The 27,230-nt window shown below is 36.7% G+C and overlaps 4 protein-coding genes across 8 annotated transcripts; 2 read left to right on the plus strand and 2 right to left on the minus strand.

The window, feature by feature from the left end:
- Positions 1 to 620: 620 nt before the first annotated feature.
- LOC307001839 (uncharacterized protein) lies at positions 621 to 4,005 on the minus strand. Its single transcript, XM_079618828.1, has 4 exons — positions 3,536 to 4,005; positions 1,932 to 2,065; positions 1,727 to 1,841; positions 621 to 1,644 (listed from the first exon to the last, which is right to left on the minus strand). Exons 1-4 carry the CDS (start codon positions 3,795 to 3,797, stop codon positions 1,079 to 1,081), a joined length of 1,077 nt encoding a protein of 358 aa, XP_079474954.1. The 5' UTR covers positions 3,798 to 4,005; the 3' UTR covers positions 621 to 1,078.
- Positions 4,006 to 4,243: 238 nt separating this feature from the next.
- On the minus strand, positions 4,244 to 7,706 carry LOC307001903 (uncharacterized protein). Of its 2 annotated transcripts, none has more exons than XM_079618947.1 (4): positions 7,250 to 7,706; positions 5,334 to 5,415; positions 5,106 to 5,193; positions 4,244 to 4,988 (listed from the first exon to the last, which is right to left on the minus strand). In XM_079618947.1, exons 1-4 carry the CDS (start codon positions 7,462 to 7,464, stop codon positions 4,360 to 4,362), a joined length of 1,014 nt encoding a protein of 337 aa, XP_079475073.1. In that variant the 5' UTR covers positions 7,465 to 7,706; the 3' UTR covers positions 4,244 to 4,359. The 2 variants fall into 2 exon arrangements, with proteins under 2 accessions (XP_079475073.1, XP_079475072.1); XM_079618946.1 differs by having other exon boundaries at positions 5,106 to 5,196; positions 7,250 to 7,649.
- Positions 7,707 to 8,533: 827 nt separating this feature from the next.
- On the plus strand, positions 8,534 to 14,277 carry pgls (6-phosphogluconolactonase). Its single transcript, XM_079619172.1, has 6 exons — positions 8,534 to 8,629; positions 8,944 to 9,210; positions 12,945 to 13,052; positions 13,149 to 13,250; positions 13,461 to 13,601; positions 13,716 to 14,277. The coding sequence occupies exons 2-6, from the start codon at positions 8,944 to 8,946 to the stop codon at positions 13,860 to 13,862; spliced, it is 765 nt and encodes a 254-aa protein (XP_079475298.1). The 5' UTR covers positions 8,534 to 8,629; the 3' UTR covers positions 13,863 to 14,277.
- A 1,845-nt stretch (positions 14,278 to 16,122) lies between these two features.
- colgalt1a (collagen beta(1-O)galactosyltransferase 1a) lies at positions 16,123 to 27,098 on the plus strand. Of its 4 annotated transcripts, none has more exons than XR_013797571.1 (13): positions 16,123 to 16,523; positions 19,337 to 19,447; positions 19,527 to 19,644; positions 20,780 to 20,914; positions 21,002 to 21,206; positions 21,902 to 22,021; positions 22,526 to 22,602; positions 22,707 to 22,813; positions 22,900 to 23,032; positions 23,514 to 23,641; positions 23,731 to 23,937; positions 24,642 to 24,978; positions 26,791 to 27,090. XR_013797571.1 is itself a non-coding variant. In XM_079612648.1 (12 exons), the coding sequence occupies exons 1-12, from the start codon at positions 16,312 to 16,314 to the stop codon at positions 24,907 to 24,909; spliced, it is 1,821 nt and encodes a 606-aa protein (XP_079468774.1). In that variant the 5' UTR covers positions 16,123 to 16,311; the 3' UTR covers positions 24,910 to 27,098. The 4 variants fall into 4 exon arrangements, 2 of the variants coding, with proteins under 2 accessions (XP_079468774.1, XP_079468775.1); XR_013797572.1 differs by having other exon boundaries at positions 26,827 to 27,090; XM_079612648.1 differs by having other exon boundaries at positions 24,642 to 27,098.
- Positions 27,099 to 27,230: the final 132 nt, after the last annotated feature.

Below are 27,230 nucleotides of genomic sequence, written 5' to 3' on the forward strand. Positions count from 1 at the left end.
ACATTAATTACCGGTAGACCATTTTTGTCTGAATGAGAAATTTTCATTATAAATAAATAACATCTTTCATTACAAAAATAGCATCTTTATTATGTTAGTTTACAGCGCATTAACTAACAGATGGAACTTTTGATCTTAAAAATTTATTAGTAAATGTGAATTATTACTAAGATTATTATACGCTGTAGACGTATTGTTCATTGTTAGTTTGTGTTAACTAGTGTAAATAAAACTAATATTAACAAATTAAACCTTACAGTGATACCGAAAAGTTTAATGTGAAATTGAAAAATAAGAAATTGAAAAGTTTAATATGAATTTGATTGTGAAATACATTTTCTAGTTGAAACGCATGATTTGTGTGTGTGTGTTTGCTCTTGTTTATGTGATTTATGAGGACACAAATTTGTATAATGACATGTGTATTACACTGCAACTTAGACGTGGTTTATGAGGACATTTCATGAGTCCTCATAATTCAAATAGCTTAAAAAACAATGTTTTATTAAAAATGAAACAAAATGCAGAATGTTTCCTGTGATGGGTAGGTTTAGGGATAGGGGCAGTGTAAGGGGATAGTATATACAGTGTGTGAGTTTTGTACTTAATTGAAAAATACTCTTAAACAGTTGAAGATCTTATTTTCACTTGTTTGTGAAAATAATACCACATTTATTAAAAAAAGACATTTTATTCAAGAACATTTTTTAAAAATACTTCAGGGACTGCAAAAGAAAAAAAAGTTATAGGTTATTAAGTTATCAAAGTTAGTTATCAAAAAGTTACAGCAATAAGCAGAAAACTGGACACAAGAAAACATTTCACAATGTTCACAAACAAACAACCTTTACTATCAGCATTTTCATCCACTTTTATATGTTTAATACATATTTTTTTTAACTAGTATCATGTTTATCCTTCTGTTCAACAAACATATAATACAGTGACCTAAGCTGTGTTTCCCAAAAGCATCGTATGGTCGATCTACGATCAACTTAGCTCACGAAACGCAGCCCTAGACAGTAGTTTCATACTAAAACCAAGTACACAAAATACTCAGTAACAATCCATTTCTATTCTAACTAACACATCGGTGTGATTTAAGACCAGTTTTGTACGTGTATCTTTTCCCACATTTTAAACAGCTGAATGGCTTTTCTCCAGTGTGGCTTCGGAGGTGAACGTTCAGAGAAGATTTTTGAGAAAAGCTCTTTCCACACTCCACGCACGTGAACGGCCTCTCGCCAGAATGAGTGCGCTCGTGAGTTGTGAGATATATCTTTTGAGCAAACCTCCGACCACAAACTGTACAGACATAAGGTTTTTCTCCGGAGTGTGTCCGCATGTGTTTTTTCATGTGGCTTAAATATTCAAAGCTTCTCCCACAGAACACACAATTAAATTTCTTCTTATGTGTAAAAATCTGGTTGAAATTCCGGTGATTTGGGAAAAATCCAACATCAGCACTCAAATCTGACCCTGTTGTACAGTCTCCATGTGTCGAAATTGTTCCTTCAAGAGGTTGTTCTTCGGCTTGTGGCTGTTGCACGTTCAAATGGACTTGCTCATCTGAAGGTACCGTGTATGTGATAAAATCCTCTGAGCTCTGGGCAACACATCTCTCATCACTGGTCATTGCTGGACCTGTAATTCGATAAACGACACATGAACATCTGAATATAATAAGAGTAAATAGCCGCTGTTCTCAATGTCTTTCTCAACAAACCTCTCAAACTGCTCCTTTGGCCTTCAGGTTTGCTTTTCCCAGAGCAATCGTCAATCTTCAGCGTCTCTTCTTTGATCATAATTACATCTGGTTCTTCATCCAGCAAATTTATTGGCTAAAGGGTTGGAAATAAAAGAGGGAGCTAGTAAGCTGCGTTATGATTGTTTTTAAGAGAACTCCATATTCAGCAGTACGTGAGACCAACCTCTTCTGTGATGGTTGAAGAGTCCAGGTGTGTGTCCTCCTCCTGCTCACCAGCATTTGACTCCTGGTGTCTCCAGAGGTTCATGCACCATTCCTTACCGAAGACATTGTCGATTGTGGGACGATGTCCAGTGTCTGTTGAACATGTAGGCGTTTAAAAAAAAAGTACAATTACATTTAAAAAAGGTAGCCACTGAGAAATCTTATTTACCCACCACAGGCCAAAATAACCTGATTATAGTCTTAAAATATAACAATATTTCAACCCAGTCACAATCATTTTGGAATAAATCAACCAAAAGAACTTTTGCACAATTTCTGGAGATCAGATCCTAAACAATTGGCCATCAACTGTAGAATGGGAGCGGTGGGGGACATACAGAGGATAAACTTAATTTGCATAGGGGTAGTACTGTATATTTTAACTGTTTGAGTTTAGAAAGTTCTGAGTTCATTCCTACTCCTTTGAACCCAAGGTGAGTCACGTACTTTGTCTTCTTCATCGAGATCTTCAACATCCTCATAATTTTCTCTTACAATACTTTCTTTCACAACATGTATTGTGGCAAATCTATTCCAAATGTTTTGGGGTGGAATGTCAGGGGGGAATTGACTAATAGATGCATCATAAGCAAATATCACATCAATCCAAATCCTAAGAAACAACGATTAAATGATTAAAAGAAAATAAAGTTGAGCTCCATGATGCTAGATGCCATTTATTTTTTAAAGGGGAGAAATGCACGGCATAACAAGCCTAAATATGTGACTAAAAGTCTAAATTCAATATGTTCTGTATATAAAGTGATTATGTCTCTTCAGAAAATTTGGATAAAACCACTCAATTAATGTGTATTAGTTTTACGAGCTCTTTATGAACTTCTTGAAGTGTAAAAGTGGTAGTTGCGTTGCTGTTAATGAAGGGACAGAAAGCTCTCAGATTTCATCAAAAAGATCTTCATTTGTGTTCTGAAGATTAACGAAATTCTTACAGGTTTGGGATGATATGAGGCTGAGTAAATGATGACAAAATGTTCAGGTCTCCATTGACTTCCATAGTATAAAAAAAAAGTAAAAAAAAAAAAAAAGACTCTCTACGGAAGTCAATGGGGACCAGAAACATTTTGCTTACCCATATTCTACAAAATATCTTCTTTTGTGTTAAACAGAAGAAATAATTTTATGCAGGTTTAGAATAACTTGAGGGTGGGTAAATTACTTTCATTTTTGGGTGAACTATCCCTTTAACTAAAACAAAGGCCTTATTTTCAAGTTTGTGCATTACAGAATTATCAAACCATGTTCACTAAGCTGTAAATTATACCAATAGTAACTCATGGGAACCGAAACCTTTTCCAGAGAATGACCAAGTACAACTTAAATGGACATGAAAGTCACCAAACAACATTTCTCAAGGGCAAATGTGTTTCCATCGTAGTTTATGCATGTCGTCTTATTGGATAAAAAACATGAACATAAAGCGTTCAGTTTACCAGCTCAGATATTAAATTCAGCTTCTCATCCTCCTGGAACTTCATATTTCGCATTTTATTAAGACAAAATTCACAGTATCAGTCTGTTTTTAACACGAGTTTTATAAATCACCTCTATGTCCCGGATGGCTGAATGGAGCTTCTGTTGCCTTCATCTTTAAAGCGGTTTTCCGAGAAGACTGAAGTTCACTCTCCAGAAAATGACATTTCTTTTTCAGAGATTCATTTTCGTTTGTACACCGTGAAATCTCTAGACGCAGCAACAACGAATTCTCCTCGAAAAGTTTGCTTATTTCAACAACAGCGGTCCTCGCCATAATTTCCATTATCGATGTTAACTGCGTCTGAAAATCGGCGGTATTCATGATGTCCATTGTTCACGGGAACCTTTAATGTTACAAGAAAATTCTTAATATAGCCGTTTTTTCATCTAGGAAGACACTGTCGCTATATTCTCCGCTGTCTTTTTGTAGAAACATACCATAAATAGCGCTGCGTGTGAGCGAAAAGGATTATGGGAGGAATTACCGTAAACCAACGTGTAGAAAAGCTTGTTTTCAGAATAACATTGATTCATTGTATACATAATAGCACGAAATGAATAACAGATTCATGGAAACTGTGAAATTTGAAATGATGACAGAATAACAAAATTGCATTCTGAAAAAAAATATATATATATATATGCTCAAGGTGATTTTTAAAGTAAAACAAACAAATAAGAATAATAAATAAATAAAACAAGTTTCATTGTTTTTGAACATGTTTTGTATTTAATGCTGATGTGATAACATGAATTATAGAAAACTGTACTTTTAAAAAAAATTATCTACGCATGTGATCATAATAATGAAACAAATAAATAGCTCAAACCAATGCACAGTTTAAAACCAATGTCAAACAAGAGCACGCTTTCCTCAAGCTCATTGTCATTCATTAACTGATGTTGTTGCAAGACTGACAACAAGACAGGTGTTTGTTAAGATTAAACTTCGTTGCGAACCCTTTCCCACATTTAATACAGGTGTAGGGTCTTTCTCCGCTGTGACTTCGCAGATGCATGTCAAGAGTGCATTTCTGAATAAAGCCTTTCCCACAGAGCGGGCATCTATACGGCTTCTCTCCGGTATGGGTGCGCTGATGGGTGTACAAGTGTCCTTTCTGAATGTACCTCTTTCCACAAAGTGTGCACCTGTAGGGCTTCTCACCTGTGTGGCTCCGCTGATGTGTTGTAAGTTGACTAAAACACCTGAACCACTTTGAACAGTAGGTGCAAACAAACCCCTTGTCCCCTGACATAGTGTTGGCACGGCATGTTCTTGTGGACTTTGACGCACTCAAACTCTGTGTGTGACTAAATGAGGTGTTTTCAGATTCAGATGTGCGTTTCTTAGACAACGGCTGGTTCACCATCATTTCCCCAGGTGAGGCGTTTCTGTTCAGTGATTCTGATTTAGACGGGACTCTTGCAGCTGCATTTTCTCTACTTTTTCTGTCAACACGAGGGACAATTTTGCGAACGTCCTTGGTGGGTGACAGGCTCACGGCTTCACCGCAGTGGGTTCCTATGGTTAAGTGAAAGTCATGTAAGTGTACTGCAGATGGAAGGAAGTTACAAACTATTCACAAACATTTGCTATTAATATTATCCACAATTATACAACAGTTAGTTCTGGTCTTACCCGCTTCACTGTTGTCTTGACCAATCCAAACATCTACTTCATGTAGCTCCTGCTTTATCATACCCATTGGCTGGTTGACCTCACACTCCTGCTGTGGACATTTTGACATCACATTATATCTTATATTTGTATAATATATATATAGAAACATTACATTTTCATCAGCTGTTGTACTCAAAATATTTACAGGAAATATATGTGGATATTTACATAATGAAGAGAACTTACGTGGTCTTGCTGAATTACTGTTGGGCTGTCTCTAAAAAGAAACTGGTTCAAATGATTCTGCATCTCTTCTTGGGCATATTCACTGAATAAACAAATAAAAAAAGGGTTACACTTTAGTTTAAGGTGTCCTTGTTTCAGTGTAATTATACATTTAAGTACGGAGTAGCCTAATAGTAATGTACTTACTATACGGTTAGGGTTAGGTTTAAGGTTTGGTTTAGGGTTAGTTGCATGTAATATGCATAGTTTTTAGTTATTACAATAGTAACTACATGTAACTTTTTTTTGTATTGTTTGTTGAGCCTTTGTCCAAAGACAATTTTCTACCCCTGTGGGGATAGACAATCAAGTTTTTTAATTGAATTGAATGTGTAACAAGGACACTGTAAAATAAAGTGTTACCAAAATAAGTGGCACCAATCAATTTGATTAGTATGATCCATGGACATGAGCTCATATATATGTTATATACACTGCTGGGCAGTAACTGACTACATGTCATCTGGATTATGAAATCAGATTCCAAAGTAAGTACTTGTAATTTGATTGTTTTAAAAGTCTTATAATCAGATTTACTTTTTATGATTACATGTTATTCACACAATGGCAATAAATTGTTCATAAATTATTGATTTTCCATGATTAATCGTTTCTATCTCTAAAATGTTTCATTCAGCTACTTTTTTTTTATACGTTCGGAAAGTAGGTTCAAGTTTTATTTCGAAGGGGGAAATTGCACACACAGACCAACCACTAGTCAGTTGGCTATAATCTGTTAATGGTCACATCTTTTTGTGTTTTCTTTTTGATCAAAGTGATAAACGAGTTAGGTCAAAAGTCATCTAAAAAGTAATCAAAAAGTAGTCTGATTATATTAACTAAAATCTATGTAATTACAATGACTAATTAGTTACTAATTTCATCATGTAATTTGACTACAGTTTGTAAGTAATCTACCCAACATTGGATAAGTCGAGCTGCATATGCAGAACCGGTCAATGGTTTGGAAACAACATTACTATTTTTAGTTTTTTTGTAAGAAGTCTCTTATACACATCAAGCCTGTATGTATTAATTTGACCAAAAATACAGACAAGACAAAAAAAAAAACAGTAATATTGTGAAACATTATTACAATTTAAAATAATGGTTTTCTATTTTAATATACTTTAAAATATAATTGATTCCTGTGATCAAAGCTGAATTTTCAGCATAATTGCTTCAGTCTTCAGTGTCACATGATCCTTCAGAAATCATTCTAATAATATATGATGATTTATTATCAATGTTGGAAACATTTGTGCTGCTTATAACCTGTGATAATTTTTTCAGGATTCATTGATGAATAGAAAGTTAAAAAGAACAGCATTTATTTCCAATAGAAATCCATTTTTAACTAAATTAATCTTTACTAGCACTTTTGATCAATTTAACACCTTGCTCTTTCGAAAAAGAAAGAAAAAATGACTGACCCCAATCTTTTAAACGGTATTGTTACAAAAGATTTCTATTTCAAATAAATGCTGTTCTTTTTTTAAACTTTTTATATATCAAATAATCCTGAAAGAAGTATCACAGGTTATAAAAAATGATTAAGCTGATTGATAATAAATCATCATATTAGACTGATTTCTGAAGGATCATGTGACACTGAAGACTGGAGTAATGATGCTGAAAATCCAGATTTGCATCACCGAAATAAATGACATTTTATTTTATTCACAAAATAATATTTCACAATATGACTGTTTCTTTACTGTACTTTTGATCAAATAAATACAGGCTTGATGAGCATAAGAGACTTCTTTCAAAAAACATTAAAGTAGTAATGTGTCCAAACTTTTGACCGGTACTATATGATGATACTAAACATGTGCCTTATGAAGTATATGCATCATAAACAAAAGCGTACGTACCTCTTGTCACATGTGAAACTCTGTGTGAGTGTGTGTCCAGTGTCCTCGGTCGTGTTTCTCAGTGAGCAGATTTCACTGCGGCTGCGGGTGAGCTCCGCCAGCAACACTTCACACTCCACATCCACCAGTCTGCTGATCTCCAGTACGGCTGTTTGCACCAGTGTTTCCATGATGGAAGACAACTGACTCTGGAACGAGGACAGAGTGGACAACATCTTCTGATATTTCCCCAAACTCTCGAATGGAAGACACTAACTTTTTTTTGCAGATATACAGAATTTGCATTTAAAATAATAATAATAATAATTTTGTATATACTTTAACTTAATAATAATAACTAAAATGGTTCAACAGTGTGGTTCCCTTTCTTACTACTTCTTGTACGTGTGTAGATCAGTGTGATTGATTTATCTGAATATGGCTCACTAGCGCCATCTACTGAAGTGGAGCGTTTCGAGTGAGAGCCAGAGACTGTTATTTGGGGAAATATTCAAATTTTCGATTGTTTACTGCTGATGTAACGTTTTTTTTTTTTTTTTTTTTTTTTTTACATCCATAGCGAAAACGTTTAGGCTTCCGAAAACGTTCTGAACAGAATGTCGTGGATAAATTGCAATTCTTATTATTACATAATGTGATAATATAATAAATATGGTCACTGCATATTTTAACGTGTTTACTTCATTATTTTATTTTTATTATATTATTTGTTATATTATATTCAACTGCACTATGCTTGTGCTTATACAAGTCAGCTGCCATGCACAAAAGTATATATATATTAGAAAATATGGGAAAAAATATTCAATAAAATGAGGAAAATACAAATCATACTATATTATATCATAGATATAGATATATTTCAACTGCACTGTGCTTGTGCTTATACAAGTCACATAACTGCCATGCACAGAAGTAAATACATTAGAATATACATGGAAAATATTAAATAAAATGAGGATATTACAAATCATATATTATGTTATGTTATATTATATATATCTTTCAACTGCACGGTGCTTATATAACTCACATATAGCTGCCATGCACAGAAGTAGATATTAGAAAATTAAATACAAGTAAAATAAAATTATAATAATACGAACCATATATAATATTATCGGGGAAAAAACAGCATATCAGACATGAAAACGAATCGAAAGGATAATTCTCAGACCTGTGATTCAGTTGCTACATGACAGCTAGACTCCAAGGATCTGAAATACACTGAACATATGGAAACAGGGGATTGATTCAAATCAAATGAGCACTACATTACCCAGAATGCAACAGTAAGCAACATTCGCTGTGATTGGATGTTCGTCAGATCGCATGAGCAGGACATAAAGAGAATCTCACTACTAAAGACAACATTCCACGGTGAGTTCAAAGTCATTTTTTATTTCAGCATAATTTAGCGTAAAAAAACACAGAGCATCATTTTGACATGCTTTTATTGCCAGCGGTTATCGGTAGACTCTTAGTGTACACTCCATGATACATAAATGAAACAGTGCACGCTTTTCCCAGTAACGTTAGATTATTGAAGAGGGCGGTTAACTTATTGTGTCCTTTTTGTATCTGTTTTGCTGGTCATGCTACTTTTTGACGCATGTATTCAGTTGGCTTCAGCTTTGCTTCATCATATCTGAATTGACTAGCATTAATCATTAAGCACCTTTCCTTCATTTCAGATGTCTGGACGAAGAGTGGTGGTTTTCCCCTCTGTGTCCGAGCTTGGACCCACTCTGGCTCAGCTGGTATCCTCTCGTGCAGAGAGAGCTCTGAGCGCAGGCAGAAGCTCCTTCTCTCTGGGTCTTTCAGGTGGGAGTTTGGTTTCCATGCTGAGTAAGGATCTTCCTGCTGTGGAGAACCTGGACTGCAGCCGATGGCTTATCGGCTTCTGTGACGAGAGACTCGTCCCTTTCAGTGATCCTGAGAGCACTTATGGCTTATATAAGGTGCCTTCGATAATCTTCAATCTTTTACCCTTAACCTGTAGAGCTCTTTTAGGAATGGAGAAGTCCATTCATAGTCCATTCGTTCAGACATGTGACTGGCAAAACAGCCATAGAATTGCAGCACAGGCCTGTCAGTTTTCCATCTGTTTCAAGGCACAAATATTTAGCTACCCTCATAAAATTAAAACCAAAGAAAGAAAAGAAACAGATATGTGAACGAACTGACAGTTTTTTAATGTTTGTTTTACTGGCGTGAGGGCGGGATCAACCTGTCACTCACATGAGATCCACCAATAGCAAACTCCAACCATCCAATCAATTCCCCATGGACAAAATCAAGTCCCGGCCTACATTTTTCCTTGTCCGAGAAGCCGTTTCACGTAGACATGTCACATAGACTATCGCAACTTCTGTTTCATGCTGACTTTAATGTGAAAAAACTTCTTAAACACTTAAAGGGCACCTATTATGGAATTTTGAAATTTACCTTTCATGTAGTGTGTAACATAGATCTAAGTGAACAAAAACATCCTGCAAAGTTTGAAATATGAAAGTGCACCGTATATAAAGTTATTGTCTTTCAAAAGTGAGAGTCGACTCTGAGTCATTTTTATGAATCGTTAGAAGACCGAAGCTTTTTCTCTGACTAGATGACGTCAACTTGTCAAGTTATTACGATACGCCCACTTATTGCTCTCCGTCTCCAAGGCCAGGGAAAATATCATGGCGACGAGACGCTGTGTTCTGAAGTGCGGCTCAAAAGCAAACTTTTTTCATCTGCCCAAGGAGGAGCATTTGAAGACTAAGTGGCTACAATTCACTATACCACAGAAGTGTAGTCCGAGCCTTGTGCTTTGTTCGCGTCATTTTGAAGACGATTGCTTTTTAATAAATGCAATCAAACTTGGATTCGCGAGCTGGCTGATATTGAAGGAAGGTTCAGTTCCAAGTGTATTTGCATCAGCTTCCTCCTCCGTATCACAACCTGTAAGTGTTATTAATAATTTTTGCTTTTATATTTTATGTAGCATGCTTAATAATTATTTTGTTTGTTGTGTAAGCACCGTTTAGCTTCTAGGTCTCCAATGACAATTGTATTGAGATATTTGAAGTGTTTGTCGTTGTTTTCGGAGTTGTCTAAAGAATAGAGTAATAACTGTAATGTAACTGCATTTTTTTGTGTAAAAACGTTATGTTTATGCATCGGGCTAACGCAAACAAAGACTGATTGTGCTTTTACAATATGAACTCTGGGCTATGCTCGCTAACATAACATTAAATTCTTTATCTTATTTTTCGTTTTTTACTACAAACTATAAAGCAGTGGACTATAATCATTATTATAATACAATTTAATTGATAAAAGCATCATTGTACTCCGTGTTAAAAATAAGTAGGCTATTATCTCTGTAAACACTGCTGGGTCATCTGACCAATCACCGCAGATTAGCGTCGCGCAAAGGAGGGGTTTGAAAAACGAGTCGTTGAACGAATCATTTGGGAGTCAGTGAGCAAATCAGGTAAAAATAAATGCATATTATACGAAAACAAAAGTGTTTTTTGTCATTGCATGCATGTAAAACTGTTGTTGGGGACTCCCTAAACAACATTAGGAACATTTTAAATGTCATAATAGGTGCCCTTTAATGTGGCTTGACTGACTAAGACAGTGATATATTTAAAGATTACATTCATTATACACCTTTTTGATGATGCACACTTTATGCAGGGGCGTAGATGAACACAGAATATGAAAATAACGTGCTAAATTGACCGTTAAGCATTAATGTTTGTCAGCACGCTGCGTTCATATTTTAGGTTCATCTGCTTTCCTTTATATAGTATGCATGCATAGTAGTATGTATACTATATTTGTTTTTTTTTAATATCACTGTTTTAGTACATTAAGGCACCAAGTACAAACCTGGTAAAAAAAATACAAAAAAATTGTGCTGGGCAACGCTGACTCGCGATTAATCGCATCCAAAATAAAAGTTTGTGTTTACATAATATATGTGTGTGTACTGTGTAGAATTATTTTGTATATATAAATACACACACATGCATGTAAAAAAAAAATTAAGTGTTATTTCTATATATAATATTTATATATAATATACATTATGTATAAATATATTTATATCAGTGGTGGGCCGTCAGGGCCAGCAAGGCCTTCTCTGCTGGCCTAAACACTATCAGAATCACTGACTTGCACTTTAATATATCTTTTTTTATGAATGAGTATTAAATTATTCCCAATAGTCCATTCTCTTAATTTCATAGCTTTTCTCTTGGTTGCGCTGCTTCCAGTAGTGTTTATTTATTTTAGCGCTTTTATCCAATCATATTTCAGCCGTCATGTGTTGCCAGGGTCAAATATATCTGCCTCGAGGCCTTCAGAATCGATAGTGCGGGCGCCTGTAGCTTAAAATGAATGGCAATGAAACTTTTGCTTTAACCAATCAGATAATCAGTCAGATTTAATCAGCCAATCAGATTTCGAGTTGACTGCACCGCGGCCATCTAGCAGGCATACAATAACGTAAGCATTTTCACGCCCTTTGATTGGATGGTCAGAGCGTTTACTATTATTACTGGTAGTCAGAGCTAGCTAACCGCATCTGTAGCGAACTGTGTAAACTAAAATATATTCCTGTAGATTTAATCGTTTTTCAACCCGTAAATTAATGTTTCTTTCCTTCCTCGACCACCAGCAGGTTAAACCTACCGGAAAAAATCCCTTATCCAGCTTACGCAGAGTCACGGATCTATATCGATCTGTCCGGGTAAAAACAGAACTGACTGTAATGTATGCCATGACTGATTTTGAAGGCAAAAGTACTGCTGATCTCATTGATATCGTTCAAAAATCTGTGTGAGAGCTTCAGCTGTAACGTTACACATCGTCATGTTTTGCGGTGTTTTCCCGGTTTACTGCTTCTGTCGAGCAGACACTCTCAGCACTAAAGCGAAATAAACTTATGCCAGAAATACGACGGGACAGACTGGACTTTCAGCACATTAGCCTCGATGGCGATAGAAAAGGTTGTTGGGACTGAAACGCACAGACAACCTGTCCTGTACAACAAAGTAATTTAAGTCTTTTTGAGGAAAGAAATTAGGATGGATTTTGTGTATAAAATAGTCAGTAGTTTTGGAGAGTATAATGCATTTTTTGCTCCCTTTTTTGTCCGTGGTGAATAAGATTTTCTTCCTAATTTTTCTTGTAAATGTATGATGAAAACAACTTATTTTTTCAAACATTAATACTATTGTAACCATTGAGGGATAAGACAAGGGAGGATCCGTTTCTAAACTTATAATCGGAACGCAAGAACCACTGAACACTAACACAAAAGCCGAACGCACTCGCTCGTTTCTCTCTACCCGGCGTTTCCCGAACTCACAGCATTAACCCTATAACTGCCGGTGCGTGCGGTGCGACACTATTAAAAGTTATTAATTCAGGACGTCACTGAAGGCCTAGGTGTTAAATGCACGGCCCGCCACTGATTTATATTATATATACAAAATAATTATACACAGTAAACACACATAATATTATGTAAACACCAACTTTTATTTTGGATGCGATTAATCATTGCCCGGCACTAAAATAAATAAATAACTGGTGGGCAGCGGAAGAACTCCTTGTTTTATCCTCCAGGTAAGTGTTTTATGAGGGTGTGATGTCACTTGAAATATGAATACTGATTGCTTTTTATATCTTACAGAATCAATTGTTTGGGAAAATCAACATTCCAGAAGATAGGATATTGGCTATAGATCCGTCTTTACCTGTGCAAGAATGTGCTGATGATTATGCTGACAAACTGAGCAAGGTGCGATTTCAGTTCATAGACAAAATAAATTGAACTAATTTGATTTATTTTTTATTTTGTTAATTCGTAACTCTTAATATAATTTTGTCATTTTAGGCCTTTAGCCCAGAGCAAATCCCAGTTTTTGACATGCTGTTGCTGGGTATGGGACCAGACGGACACACCTGCTCTCTCTTTCCAGATCATCCTTTATTACAGGTTTCAGTAGATTAATGTAATAACGTATGGTGATGATAACATGCTAATAGTAATATAACTAAAATAAGATTTCATTTACAACATATACTTTTAGTTTAGCATTGTTAAATCCTATTTATAATTTAGATTCCCACAAAACCCTGCCTTTTATCAGTTTTTAATTGTATTTTATTGGCTTTCTTTTTTTAAAGTATCGATTTCTCATTGTAGGAAAGCCAGAGGACAGTGGCCCCAATCTCTGATTCCCCCAAACCACCCCCTCAGCGCGTCACTATGACATTACCCACGGTTAACGCCGCTCGGTGTGTGGTGTTTGTGTCAACAGGAGGCAGCAAAGCTCCTGTACTCAAGGTAAGCACTTTCAGTAGTGCCTCAGACACCCTGGATATCTACAATGGTGAATGTTGCATTGCTATTCTTTCTGTTTTATTTGTATCTATCCTGGAACTGTCTGTAATTCTGTAGCACGTATTGGAGGGTGGAGAAGGGCCCGCACTTCCGTCGGCTCTGGTGGCTCCGAGACAGGGAGAGCTCTTCTGGCTTGTGGACGAGCCGGCGGCTGCCTCGCTCACGTCTCAGGTGGAGAGGCCAGGTCCTGGGGCAAAGCTCTGACACAACTTGTAGAAGCACTTTCTACTATTCTTATGGAGTCCTTAAAAAGCACTGTGTTTGCATAATGGTTTTTTTCATAGCACTAATGAAAATCATAACTGTTATTACTGTAAAAACTGTTAAAAAAAAGAAAAAACAAGAGAGAGAGATCTTTGAAGCTTTCAGAATCTGTCATTAGTTGTTGTTGTTTTTTTCAAACACAGTTGTTACCATAGCTTTATTGTCCTAACAATAACTGTGGAAATGATGGTTACCATTGTAAATGTTTGTTAGATGCAATAAAAAAAGGCCAATATTTTTTAATACAATTTTAGGAGGTTGATTACCATTTCTGAAATGTTCCACTTTTGTTGTATTTCGTTGTCCGGAGTGCAAAAAATAAAATAAAAATTATTGCTTAAAATTTAAAATATATTTTTTTTAACTTGATGTACTAAAATAACTACAACTAAAGCAGACATAGATAATACATAAATAAATAAACTAATACAAATGATAAAAATGAACAATAAAATTACAAAAATTTCATCTAAAATAAAAATGAAGACTGAAAATATTCATAAAAATTATAATACTGTCTCAAAGATACTAAACCAACACTGGTTATATAAAAATGTTATGTAAAAACTTGCTAATAGATGGTGCACTGTGAATATTATTACTATTACTACCCTTTATTACTATGAATAGGAGAAAGTGCAATGCGCAATATGGCGGAATAAGTTAAACATAACTTAATAAGTTAAGGCCTTCTAAATTAAACAGCCAATCAGTATTTGCTTAAGTCATTGCGCCTCTGCAGCTGCCATTAGAAATACTGCTTTTGATTGCACATGTGCATTGGCTGGTCCAGCATGAAAACTGCAGTTTTTTTTGTTTTGTTTTTTTCATGATTTAAGGCGTTAAAAACTAAATTTATATGACAGTTGTCATATTTTATTGGTGATTTCCAATATAAAATGTAATCGTGAGCTTAGTGAACCGCTTTGGGGAAGTGCACTTTATGCACAGCTGCGCTACTTCCTAATCTTTAGCCAGCTCCTTTGATTCCTGTCTGCCATTATTGGACAAACTGATTAATCCAGGTGTGTCTGATTATTGTTGTTGGTCAGACACACCTGGATTAATCAGTTTGTCCAATAATGGCAGACAGGAAACAAATTCATTCACAGAGATAGGAGCCATACCTGCGTTACTGAAATAGCTGCCCGAGAGGCGTTTCAAAGATGGCCGCCGAGTGAAATGACTTGCCTTAATGGGACTTTGCTAATATTTTCTTTCATTGTTGAATACTGTCTTACAACGTTAACTTTATTTTCAGTATAGGTAACATTTTATCATTTGACAGATATTGCTAATATATATAATAATAATATACAGTATTTCGTAATAATATACAGAGCACATAAAAGGACATGGTGGTGTTGGAGGGAAAAATATTTTTCAAAGCTTGTGTGTGCTCTCGCAAAACTTTTGTGTTCCCTCGAGAATCTTTGGGTTTTCTTGCAAAACTTTAGCGTTCTCTCACAAAACCTTTTGTAAGTTCACTTCGGACAAACACTTCCTGTTTAATTTTCGTCTGTCAAAAGTTTAGTACAGTACAGAGCCCTTTAAGGGAAATAGGGAAGGAAAACAATATGAGATGGGACGAAAAATTATATGTCAATGCTTTTGTGTTCTCTTGCAAATGTTTGCATTTCACCGAGAAACTTTGAGTTCCCTGCTCGCAAATTGTTTGCGTTCCCCCGAGAAAGAACACAAAGGTTTTGTGAGAGAATGCAAAGTTTCTTGGGGGAACACAAAACATTTGTGAGAGAACACAAAAGCATTGACTTACTATTTTTCCTCCCATCTCATATTTTTTTCCACCACTGTGTCCCTTTAGGGGCTCTTTAGAAATGGGTACCATACTGACGATAATGGCTTATAATTGAACGATATTATAGTAACACTTCACAATAAGTTTTCATCTGTTAACATTAGCTAGTTTATGAATTAACAAACATGAACTAACCATGAGCAATACATTTGTTACTGTATAGTGTATTTGTTAAAATGTATTACTAAAAGGCTGTTCATTGTTTGTTCATAACAAATCAACATTTGATTTTAATAATGTATTAGTAAATGCTGAAATGAACCTTAACGAAGATTAATAAAAGCTGTAGAAGTACAGTTCGTGTTAACTAATATAGTTAATGAAACCTTATTGTAATGTGATACACCAGAATATGAAATGGGTCCGTCCCCTTTAAACGTCAGCGTAACATCCCCTTTAACTCGCTCGTCTTACATCTGCAGTGTTGTCAATGCAGGCTGATTTTGGTCGGCGGAATTATTTAAACTAAAGTTACCCCTTTTTAACTTTCTACCCCCTCGTGTACTGGGAGTAACTCTGGTTTTGCAGAAAGAGCTCGTATGCCTGTTTGTAAAGAGTCTGTGCTGCAGAATGCTCTTGTTCGTGTCGGCGCTGTGGTGCTGTCTGATGAACACTGGACCAGCTCAAGGATACTTCCATGAGGAGCGCTGGAGCCCGGAGTCTCCTGTATTAGCTCCCCGAGTAATGATCGCTCTCATCTGCAGGAATACACAGCACTCTCTGCCGCATTTCCTCGGAACTATTGAGCGCCTCAATTACCCCAAAGACCGACTAGCGCTCTGGTAAGTGTGTGTGTGTGTGTGTGTGTGTAACGGCGCGTTCTGTTTCTGATGTCATGATGTTAGAATCTCTGAACACGTCATAATGCCCGTCTCTGTGTTAATATCACTTAATTTTGATGTCTGTGAACATCTGTCTGCCAGCAGCTCAATATGGAGGCTTGAAGGGACAAACTGGAGAGAGAAAAAAAAGATGGGAGGGGTTTCTCCAGACTCACTCATTCATCCCTACCAAGATTTAATTTATTCCGTAAAGTTGTCATTGTCTTTTACAGTGAATTAATGGTGTCAGTTACCAAGAACGTCTTGACCTTGATTGAATTGTCATATACAATGGCAAGGGAATATACATGTAACACAGCCAGTTCAGCTGCCTATTTGGCTCTGCAGAAACAGGCAGAGTGAACAATGTAGTTTAACATTAGCTTAGATTTAGAAATGTTATTGATCACTGTATTAAAACATAATTAAATTACTACATGTCTGGACTGGAATACTTAATTCTGATTTGTCAAACTCTCCATTTAGAGTTCAAATGTTTTAGAATAACTGGTAACTTATCATTTTAAAACATATTACCTCTAAATGAAAAGTTTGACCAATCAAAATGAAGTATTCCGCGTGTGTTATAATTTAATTAGTTGGTAAGTAACCATGTAGGGGAATAATAATGTACAGTCAGATGGACAATGATTAGCTCATTGTGTGTGTGTGTGTGTGTGTGTGTGTGTGTGTGTGTGTGTGTGTGTGTGTGTGTGTGTGTGTGTGTGTGTGTCTGTCTGTCTGTCTATTAAAAGTATCACAAGCAACATGTGGATTTTCTTAATAAAAAAACTGTCAGGTGTTGCTGTGATCTAGAGGTTATTGCACATGCTCCAACACGCTGATAGACTGAATATATAGCGTCTGTCATTTGGTGGTCCTATTTCCCTCCTCTTACCTGCACCATTTACTCTGTTTTATGTACACCGTATGAACAAAAGGCCATAAGACTTTAATGTATATTTTCTTTAATTAAGTCCATCCAAATTAATTGGTTTCATTCTTTAAAAAAAAAAAACATAATTTAATATGACTGAATTCACCTGACTACATTAAGTTACAGAAGCGAAAATAATAGTTTAGATTAAGTAGAAATAGCACAGCTGAACTGAAGGGGAAATGTATGTCCATAAACATTGTAATGCATTACAATATTGCGTTACTCCCTAAAGGTAACTAATTTCATTACTTATGGAAAGAAAGGTGTTAAGTTACTTTTACAGTCTGTTCAGCTGTGCAGCCATTCAGGTGAAAAAAGTTCAACACTTACTTGAGCAATAAAAAAAAACACACAAATATGATGATTTGCTTATTTGAATGGTTGAATTGAATTGTCGAAGGTCAGCAGGAAAGACATTAAAGTGAGATTAAATAAAGTTTGTGTTATTTAACATATTTAATTAATTCAGGTTTGCGTAATATTCTGAGTTTGCATTTCACTGTTTTCATTCATTTTGAGTAATACTGACTGAATCTGTTTTTGTGAGATGAGTAAATGCTCACATTAGAACTACAATAAGCATCATGTTCACACACACAGCGTACACAGCGCCTCTGCACTTACTCCTGATTTCTCTCAACACGGGGGCAGGAGAGCTGTCAGTCAATAAATTACAAAACAAAGTAACTTGCATTCGCCTACTTATGTGAAAAAGTAACTCAAATATTTTGTTGTAAATTTAAAAGTAATGTGTTACTTGAAAAAGTAATTGATTACGTAACTCACATTAGGCCTACTTGTAATGCGTTACACTGTTCATAAACCTTAATCAGCATAATTTTTTGTAATGTCACCCATATAATCCACCAGGGGGCCTCAAGATCACATTTGTATTTAAATTAATATTAGCATAATAAAACTGTAAATGAAAATGCTAAAAAATACGCATTAGTTGCAAGTGTAATGCAGCTGTACATGTATATATTATTTAATATAATAAAATAAAAATATGTATTTTCTCTCCTCAATAACTGTTGTTTTAATTGAAGAACACACAGTTCTGGAAACTTCCGAAGTCACACATGAATGGTGGTTCATTCATTTAATATCAATACTCCTAGTTTCTGTCAATAAAAAAAAGTAAAATTTGAAAGCAAGCAACTTTATCATACAAAACAGCAAAAAATACCAGACAAGGCCTAATATTGGGAAGCCTTCGAATATTTTGCTGGACCTTTGAGTCAAAAAGTTGAGAACCATTGATATAACCGTTTCAAAATAGACTTCGTAACAATCTGGCTTGAATTCCTGTCCTGAATCCGTCTAGCAGTTGTTGGCCAGAGTTGTGTTCTCACAGGTCCGTGTGGCATTCGAACTCCGTTTGGATTTGTAGACTCTTAGGCATCACAGCTGTGCGCCGCTGCAGGAGACGCATCTGGACTGGTGAAGTCATGTTGTAATGAGAATCTCTGTTCTTGCTAAGACAGCCAGAGAAAAGTAGGACGCATGCTCTAGCTCAGCTGTTTATCTCTGCTCCTGTGTTTCTATGATAACCAGATAACTTTGCAGTTTCACTTCTCATGGTCTGCAACCCTTTTAGTCTAGTTGCTGTAAGGAAGTAGTTTAATTTAGAGCTTTTGTATTTCTTGATTTATTTTCCCTATGTCTGGTCATAATATACCTTATGCACTGAAAGATCTTAAAACATGGTGTGATTATACTAGTGCAGGTAAGCTTGTGGTTAACTCATGTAATCTTTAGTTTTTACCCGATATTGTTCTTTGTAGTGAACATAATGAGCACCATCCCTATGTTTCCTTTTCAATAACGACAGGGTAGCAACCGACCACAATATTGACAACACTACATACCTACTGCGAGACTGGCTCATCAATGTACAGAAACTCTACCATTATGTAGAGTGGAGGCCGAAGGAGGAGGCAAGGTTGGCCATTTTTCTTCACTTGTGATTTCATGGAATGTGTGTATTTGTGCATTTCCTGGCATTTCTCTTACTTATTCAGAGAATATCATAATGAGGAAGGACCAAAGCAGTGGACGAACGAGCGCTACGCCTACGTCATGAAGCTGCGGCAGGCAGCGCTCGAGTCTGCACGAGAGATGTGGGCAGACTATCTCATGGTGAGATTGCTACACGCTCTCCATTCTCTTTGTTAGGACCATGCATCTCTAAGTTGGTAAATAGAGACTTGTGGCCATTGGTGTAATTCATAAAAATATGTACTTTCCTTCAATGACTCTGAATAATTCATGTTTTTAATTGAAAAAACTTCTGGAATCGCAAAATAAATCAGGATTAATTAGTTTAATTTAATACTCAACTCTCTGCAATGCTTGATTCTGATTGGTCAGTCGCGACATACTGGGGTCAGTTATTCCAGCAACGCTCATCCGAGTATTTGAGGCCAGCGTTTCTTTCATATCTCGCGTATCACATTCAAACGCGGCTGGTGCCATCTTGTGTCTTAGTTCTCGAATGTTATTTAAAATGGTCTGTATGAATAGTAGGCAAGTGGTAATATTGTTGAAGTGTTCATCTTGTTGCAAGAGCAATTGTTTTGTACACCGTAAAGGAGTATAAGCTAATAAACGGGTACGATTCTTCTCAAATCAACATTTAATGTTTATGTTGTGAAAAACTGTGTAATATATACATACTGTACTTAATCCCTTAAATGCGGGCACAAGCAGAAAGTTTGATTAGAGTCATTGTTCTTGATTTTACTTCAAGAACGAGCTTCTGGTGATTATCTTGAGCAAAAACAAAGTGCTGTCATGAAACTCTAGTTGGTGCAAGCTGATAGGTCCTTAACTCAAACGCTTACAATCACATCATTCTCTATAGGGCACAGCTGATTGGTTGAAGGTCATCAGTAGCCAATGAGATCGCTGCTCAACCTTCAGATACTTGGTCAGCATTTCCCATTCAGTAGTACAGCACGCTTTCAGAAACCCCCCACCTTCCCCAGCTCCACCTGTGTAGATCTGGGTAATTCATGTACACTATATTGTACAGCAGCAGCATGTCTTACTTGCTCACAGCAGCGGGTCATGTATGTATTGGCAGTAGCAAGTCCTGTAATTGCTCTGCAGCAGCAGCATAATATATCTATTCTGCCAATATCAAACATATCAACATTGTCATATCCATTACCTTGCCAAACACTCCGAGACTTGTCATGACAGAAATTTTGTTTTTGCAGGGCAGCCTGGTCATGCTTGCATGAAAAATATATTGTTATTTTAAATCTTTCAGATGATTGATTGTGATAATCTTCTGATCAACCGAGACGTCTTATGGAAACTAATAAAGGAGAACAAGACAATCGTGGCACCAATGATGGAATCCCGTGCTGCCTACTCAAACTTCTGGTGTGGAATGTCATCCCAGGTACAGGTCTTATGTATGTAATTCTTCATAACACTTTCTTCAGGAATATGGAAAAAAATGTATATATTTTTAATCAAACTACACTAGGGCTACTATAAGCGAACTCCTGCCTACATCCCCATGCGTAAGCAAGTGCGTAGGGGTTGCTTTGCCGTTCCCATGGTGCACTCGACTTTCCTGGTGGACCTGCGGAAAGAAGCTTCCAGAATGCTGGCTTTTCACCCGCCACATTCAGAATACACCTGGGCCTTTGACGACATCATAGTCTTCTCTTTTTCAGCCCGCATGGCAGGTGTGTGCCTCAAAATTACAATCATTTACATTCCCTCATGGCGTCCTAAACCTGCATGACTTTCTTTTTCACACATGAATTGGCGCCTCTGAGTCCAGACCTTAAATTCACCCAAAAATGATGCAGATCTTGATGGAAATAACATCACAACATATATTTCCAATAAAAGGTCCACCAATTTTTGGTCAAGATCTTGTATTGGCAATGCAAGTGCCAATTCATGTGTACAATTGATTTTTCATGTTCCCTCTCAACTGTTCTTTCACAATTTGAGCCTGATGAATCATTGCCATCCTGGAATAGGGCCATGATGTGTAAGACATACATAGTTGTTTAAGAAATGAAAAGCTACACACCATCAATTAGGGTTAGAAGAACTGATGCCAAACATATAACATAGATAGAAACACAATAGCACACTGATGATCCAGTCATAGACTCTTAAGCATTTGCCTATTTAAATCCAACCAGCCATTTTATTTTATTTTAGGCAGTGTATTTTGAAGAATATTGACAATGAAAGTCAGTGGGGTCCAAAGCATTGTTCCACAGAAGAAAAAATGCCATAAAGGTTTAGAAAGACACGAGGGCGAGTAAATGATTACAGACTTTACATTTTTGTGTAAACTACCCCTTTAAGAGGATATTGTGCATATCATTCCACAATTTAATTTGCATTCTCTGTGGTTTTGCAGAGGTTCAAATGTTTGTTTGTAACAAGGAAACTTACGGATATCTCCCAGTGCCTCTTCGTGCCCACAGCACTCTGCAAGACGAGGCAGACAGCTTCATTCATACAGTGCTGGAGGTCAATGGTACGTTTCAGATGTACAAAGTAGAAAAGGGTCTACGACCCCCGGTTACACTTTATTTCAATAGTCTATGATAACTACAAGTAACTTTGCAACTACATGTCAACCAACTCTCATTAGAGTATTAGTAGACTGTTAGGTTAGGGTTAGGGTTGGAAGAATAATTTGATATGCAGTGCTAGGTAGATTACTTACAAATTGTAAAACCATGTAATCAATAGAAAAGTAACTAGTCTGATTACGAGTATTTTAAAATGTAATATAATTAATTACCTTAATTATCTAAAAAAATCTGTTTACGTAATCCAGATGACATTGTAATCAGTTACTACCCTGCACTGTTGACACGTACTTGCAAAGTTACTTATAGTCAGTAGAAAGTGTTGATATTAAGCAGATGGTCTACTAATACTCTAATGAGAGTTAGTTGACATGTAGTTGCAAAGTTACTTGTAGTTAGAAGAATGTCTAAAGTGGACCATCGAAATAAACTGTTTTCATTTACAGTGAGAAATCCTCCAGTTGAGCCCTCCAGATACTTGGCCAAACCTGTCAAAAACCCTGACAAAATGGGCTTTGATGAGGTAATGGGGCTTTTATTTCATCAAAATGGGCTTTGGCAGTTTTAGCGATTAAATGGTTCTTTGGTGACGTTGTATTTGTTGAATGCTTTTATGTGTTTTAATAGGTGTTTATAATCAACCTGAAGCGACGGGACGACCGTCGCGAGCGCATGCTGAGGGCTTTGAGAGAGCAAGAGATCGACTGCAAGATTATCGCTGCTGTTGATGGCAAGTAAGTTCGCTTCTGTTACCTTCAAACAAATGCAGCATTCATATCCGGGACAAAACATTAGCTCACAGCCTCTCCTTCTACACCAGAGCTATGAACGAGAGTGAGATCAATGCTATGGGGATCCACATGCTTCCCGGCTACAGTGACCCGTACCACGGCAGACCTCTCACAAGAGGAGAGCTGGGCTGCTTCCTGTCCCACTACAACATCTGGAAAGAGGTCTGGCACACACACACAAGTTTATAGTTACGTTCTTAAATCGAGTGAGTCGCCTCGCTGTCTCTTGTGCTCACCAAGGCTGCATTTATTTGATCGAAAATACAGTAAATTACAATTTATAACAACTGTTTTCTACTCTTTTCATTTAAAATGTATTCATGTGATGTAAAGCTGAACTTTCAGCATCATTACTCCAGTCTTCATTGTCACACGATCCTTCAGAAATCATTCTAGTATGAGGATTTGATGCTCAAGAAACATTTATGATTATCATCAATGTTGAAAACGGTTGTGCTGCAGTTGTTTGGCTATGAACAAGGTTTCAGGGCAGCATAACGTTGCTACCTACATTTTGGAAGAGCCTTGTGTTAATAATCTCGAGTAGATAGACAGCTCACTGGTTTTTGGAAGAGAGCGTGAATGTAAAGTAAGGGTTTTTGTGAGCATCAGAAGCGTTGATGTTTATGTGTGTGCTACACAGATTGTAGACAGAGGCCTGAAGACCTCGCTGGTGCTCGAAGATGATTTGCGGTTCGAGATTTTCTTCAAGCGACGCCTGCAGAATTTAATGAGTGAGGTCGAGAGTAAGGGTCTGGACTGGGACCTCATGTGAGCGGGTCTACTTTCATTGACTGCACTCTCTTTTTGGTTTGTGTATTAATGGGAGATTGCTCATTTTGTATGTTGAACCCTTGCAGTTATATTGGGAGGAAGAGGATGCAAGTGGACCGGCCTGAAAAAGCAGTACCAAAAATTCGCAACCTGGTGGAAGCGGACTATTCCTACTGGACCTTGGGTTACATGATGTCGTTGCAAGGAGCCAAAAAGCTCCTCAAAGCAGAACCACTTCGTAAAATGCTGCCTGTGGATGAATTCCTTCCTGTTATGTTTAACAAGCATCCTGTGTAAGTACTAGAAATGGAGGAAACCCTCTATACATCCCATATATGCCAATAACATTGCTTATAATTCTTGCTAAATTATTCCTAGATCATCTTCTAGAATATTAGTTGCAGAATACTATTTTTTCATGATGCTGTTATTTATAGTCTAAAGCGAGTTTTCTAATGTAATTGATGTCAGAACACGCAGAACGCTAAAACCAGTGCTTAAAGGAGTACCGGTAGTTAACTTCAGAATTTAAATTTCCTGATATTTTACTCACCTCCACGTCATCCAAGATGTTAATGTCTTTCTTTCTTCAGTCGAAAATAAATTAAGGTTTTTGAGGACAACATTCGTGGATTTTTCTCCATATAATGGACTTCAACGGTTATCAACGGGTTAAAAGTCCAAATTGCAGTTTCAATGCAGCTTGAAAGGGTTTTACACGATCCCAGCCGAGGAATAAGGGTCTTATCCAGCAAAACGATCGGTCATTTTGAAAAAAAAAAACCATTTATATACTTTTCAACCACAAATGCTCATCTTGCACTGGCACTGCGAGTAAATTATCTGGACATTTTTATTCTGCTGTAAACTAATCCTTTAATTTGTAAATTAATAAATGCCGGAAAGTGTATATATTGTTATATATCGTGATATGTTTTGCTTTTGACTAATATACCATCTCGGTCTTCATCTTCACATCTAATATCATCACCTTCAGATCAGATTACATGGAGCAGTTTGAGACGAGGGACCTGAAAGCGTTCTCAGCGGAGCCCTTGCTTGTGTTCCCTACGCACTACACGGGCGAACCTGGGTACATCAGCGACACTGAAACCTCCACGGTGTGGGACAATGAGAGAGTGCGCACAGACTGGGACAGGAAGAACTCGGGTAAGACCCAGGAACAGGCTGAGATCAGCACAGAGGCCCAAAACTCAGATGTGCTCCAGTCTCCTCTGGACAGGACGGCCCGAGACGAACTATGAGAGACATTGTTTCGGACACGCCACTGGACTCGCTTCTGGGGGACGTTACACCTTATAAGCACAATACGAGTGAGCAGGAGAGGCCCTTTTAGAGTTTTTTTATTATTATTGTTGTTTTCCAGAAAAGAAGTTAAGCTTAAACGTTTGTCCCTTAATTTGTAGATTACTAAATTGGTAACAATGAGCACAGCACCTGCGATAAAGATGCCAGATGTTTGAAAAAGAGTCTATGATTATCTTCAGTAACACATTATAGTCAGGTTCAATATAAGGTTCAATTTGTTAACATTAGTTAACTGCATTACCTTAACAATAATAAAACAAAAAATCTTTTAAAGCATTTATAATCTTTGGTTAATAATAATTTCAACATTAAAATCGAAAAGTTGTATCAAAGGACACATTATGTTTAGCTTTCTTTAGTGTGTAATGTTGCTGTTTGAGCATGAAAAGGGTCTGCAAAGTCACTCCAGATGGAGTTATTCTCTATATCAGTGCGCACTCTTTCTGAACTCGTTTCGGGAACGAACACGTCACAATATTCCTCATTTAAATAATTCCCACCCAAGGCATACGCAAAATAAAGGTAGCGAGGCCTGGTTGAGTTGAGTTAGTAGTGTGTTGGTTATGGTAAGGGTCGTGATGTTTACCAAACACGCTAAAGCGGTTGACCAATGAATCAGTGAATCTTGAATCAGATCATGTCTGAAACTGCAGAGTTGTCGTGTGGGGTACCTCAGGGTTCTGTCTTGGGTCCTATCTTGTTCCTCTTGTATATATTTCCTCTTGGTCAGGTTATTAGTCAGTTTAGCGACATATCTTACCACCTGTATGCGGATGATATCCAACTGTATTGCTCATTTAAGGAAACTGAGTTGTTTAAATTGTCTTCGTTAATTAACTGTCTGACTAGTATTAAAAAGTGGTTATGTGAGAACTTTTTGCTTCTCAATTCTGACAAAACAGAAACACTAATCATCGCCCCTGAAAGTAAAATCCCAAAAGATAATACAATATATTGGTGACTTAGGCCCATCTGTCCAACCGAGCCTCAGGAGCTTAGGTGTTGTCTTTGAGTCAGCTATGTCCTTGGAGCTTCATTCGAAACAATTAGTTAGAAACTGCTTTTTTCAACTGAGGAACATTTCCAAATTAAGATCATCTGTGACTAAAGGTGAGTTAGAGATGATTATTCATGCGTTCATCTCCTCACGTTTGGACTATTGTAACAGTCTTTTTACATGCTTGAGTAAGAATGTATTTGAATAGTTTTGTATTACATTTTACTGTGAAGCACTTTGTGATGTCTATCTGCGAAAAGTGCTATATAAATAAATTTTACTTACTTACTTACTTACCAATCACAACACACTTAGTCAAGCCGACCAATCGGAGCACAATGTGCTTTTCATAAGGAGGGGCTTCATAGAGACAGGAACTAAACAGAGCATTACTGACAGACTGTGTAGAGAGGTGCTGCAACAATGTAAAATATGTAAAAAATGTGTGTGTTTTTAACATTCAAGCATGAAAACACATTCTAGTAGAGCATAATAACTAAATCATAATAGGTCCTCTTTAATAGACTTGAGCTGACATGTACTTACAATGAACTAATGTTAACAAAGATTCATAAACACTGTAACAAAGGTATTGGTCATTGTCAGGTAATGCTTTAACTAATGTTAACTAATGGACCTTATTGTAAAGTATTACCTTTTAATCTGTCTGAAGGGAAAAAGCTTTTTTTTTTTTTTTGAAGTGTTCACATTCCAGACATGAACATTGTAATTTTAATAATAATAAAAGACACATGAAGCATGTTGCTATTTTAAGGCATGAAGCATGTTATATTAACATGAAGGATGTTGTTATTTTTAGGCCTTAATACCATTACCACCTTTGTTGGCGTTTCAGGCTGTCACTTCCCCTCATCAAAGCCAACATCCGTACACACGCCTCACCCTGTGGTTTTGCTGTCGTATCATCAGGACAGAAATGAAAGGTCTACTCGCATTCCACACGGCAACATCGGTCTTCGCTTCTTTGCTTTTTTGCCTAGCAGGCTTCAAATGTGCTTGATGTGAATCCTTGCGATTGCGCCGTTTAGTCATACTATCAGTATGTTTGTGACTGTGACTGTATCTGTATTTCACCAACTGTGCCTTATAAAGAATGGTTAAAAACATGTCAATGAAAGGAATATTTTTAGATGGGGGCTGCATGTAATTGCTGTAGAGATACTGATTGTCGTGACCATTGAATTTGACATCATATCAACATCTATATCTATCTTCCAGGGTTAATTATATCACAGCTGC

This window comes from Phoxinus phoxinus (genome assembly GCF_949152265.1).
Source record: "Phoxinus phoxinus genome assembly, chromosome: 1".
NCBI classification, from domain to species: domain Eukaryota; kingdom Metazoa; phylum Chordata; class Actinopteri; order Cypriniformes; family Leuciscidae; genus Phoxinus; species Phoxinus phoxinus.

Excerpts from the sequence above, each read along its gene's own strand:
- LOC307001839 (XM_079618828.1), bottom strand. The coding sequence starts at position 3,797 with ATGGACATCATGAATACCGCCGATTTTCAGACGCAGTTAACATCGATA. Across the intron at positions 2,066-3,535 it reads CAGCCATCCGGGACATAGAG|ACACTGGACATCGTCCCACA; the intron begins GTGATTTATAAA and ends CATGTTCAACAG. Across the intron at positions 1,645-1,726 it reads CCAAAGGAGCAGTTTGAGAG|GTCCAGCAATGACCAGTGAT; the intron begins GTTTGTTGAGAA and ends ATCGAATTACAG.
- LOC307001903 (XM_079618946.1), bottom strand. The coding sequence starts at position 7,464 with ATGTTGTCCACTCTGTCCTCGTTCCAGAGTCAGTTGTCTTCCATCATG. Across the intron at positions 5,416-7,249 it reads AGTTTCACATGTGACAAGAG|TGAATATGCCCAAGAAGAGA; the intron begins GTACGTACGCTT and ends TTGTTTATTCAG. Across the intron at positions 4,989-5,105 it reads TCAAGACAACAGTGAAGCGG|GAACCCACTGCGGTGAAGCC; the intron begins GTAAGACCAGAA and ends ACTTAACCATAG.
- pgls (XM_079619172.1), top strand. The coding sequence starts at position 8,944 with ATGTCTGGACGAAGAGTGGTGGTTTTCCCCTCTGTGTCCGAGCTTGGA. Across the intron at positions 13,053-13,148 it reads ATGCTGACAAACTGAGCAAG|GCCTTTAGCCCAGAGCAAAT; the intron begins GTGCGATTTCAG and ends TTGTCATTTTAG. Across the intron at positions 13,602-13,715 it reads GCAAAGCTCCTGTACTCAAG|CACGTATTGGAGGGTGGAGA; the intron begins GTAAGCACTTTC and ends GTAATTCTGTAG.
- colgalt1a (XM_079612648.1), top strand. The coding sequence starts at position 16,312 with ATGCTCTTGTTCGTGTCGGCGCTGTGGTGCTGTCTGATGAACACTGGA. Across the intron at positions 19,448-19,526 it reads AGGCCGAAGGAGGAGGCAAG|AGAATATCATAATGAGGAAG; the intron begins GTTGGCCATTTT and ends TTACTTATTCAG. Across the intron at positions 20,915-21,001 it reads GGTGTGGAATGTCATCCCAG|GGCTACTATAAGCGAACTCC; the intron begins GTACAGGTCTTA and ends AAACTACACTAG.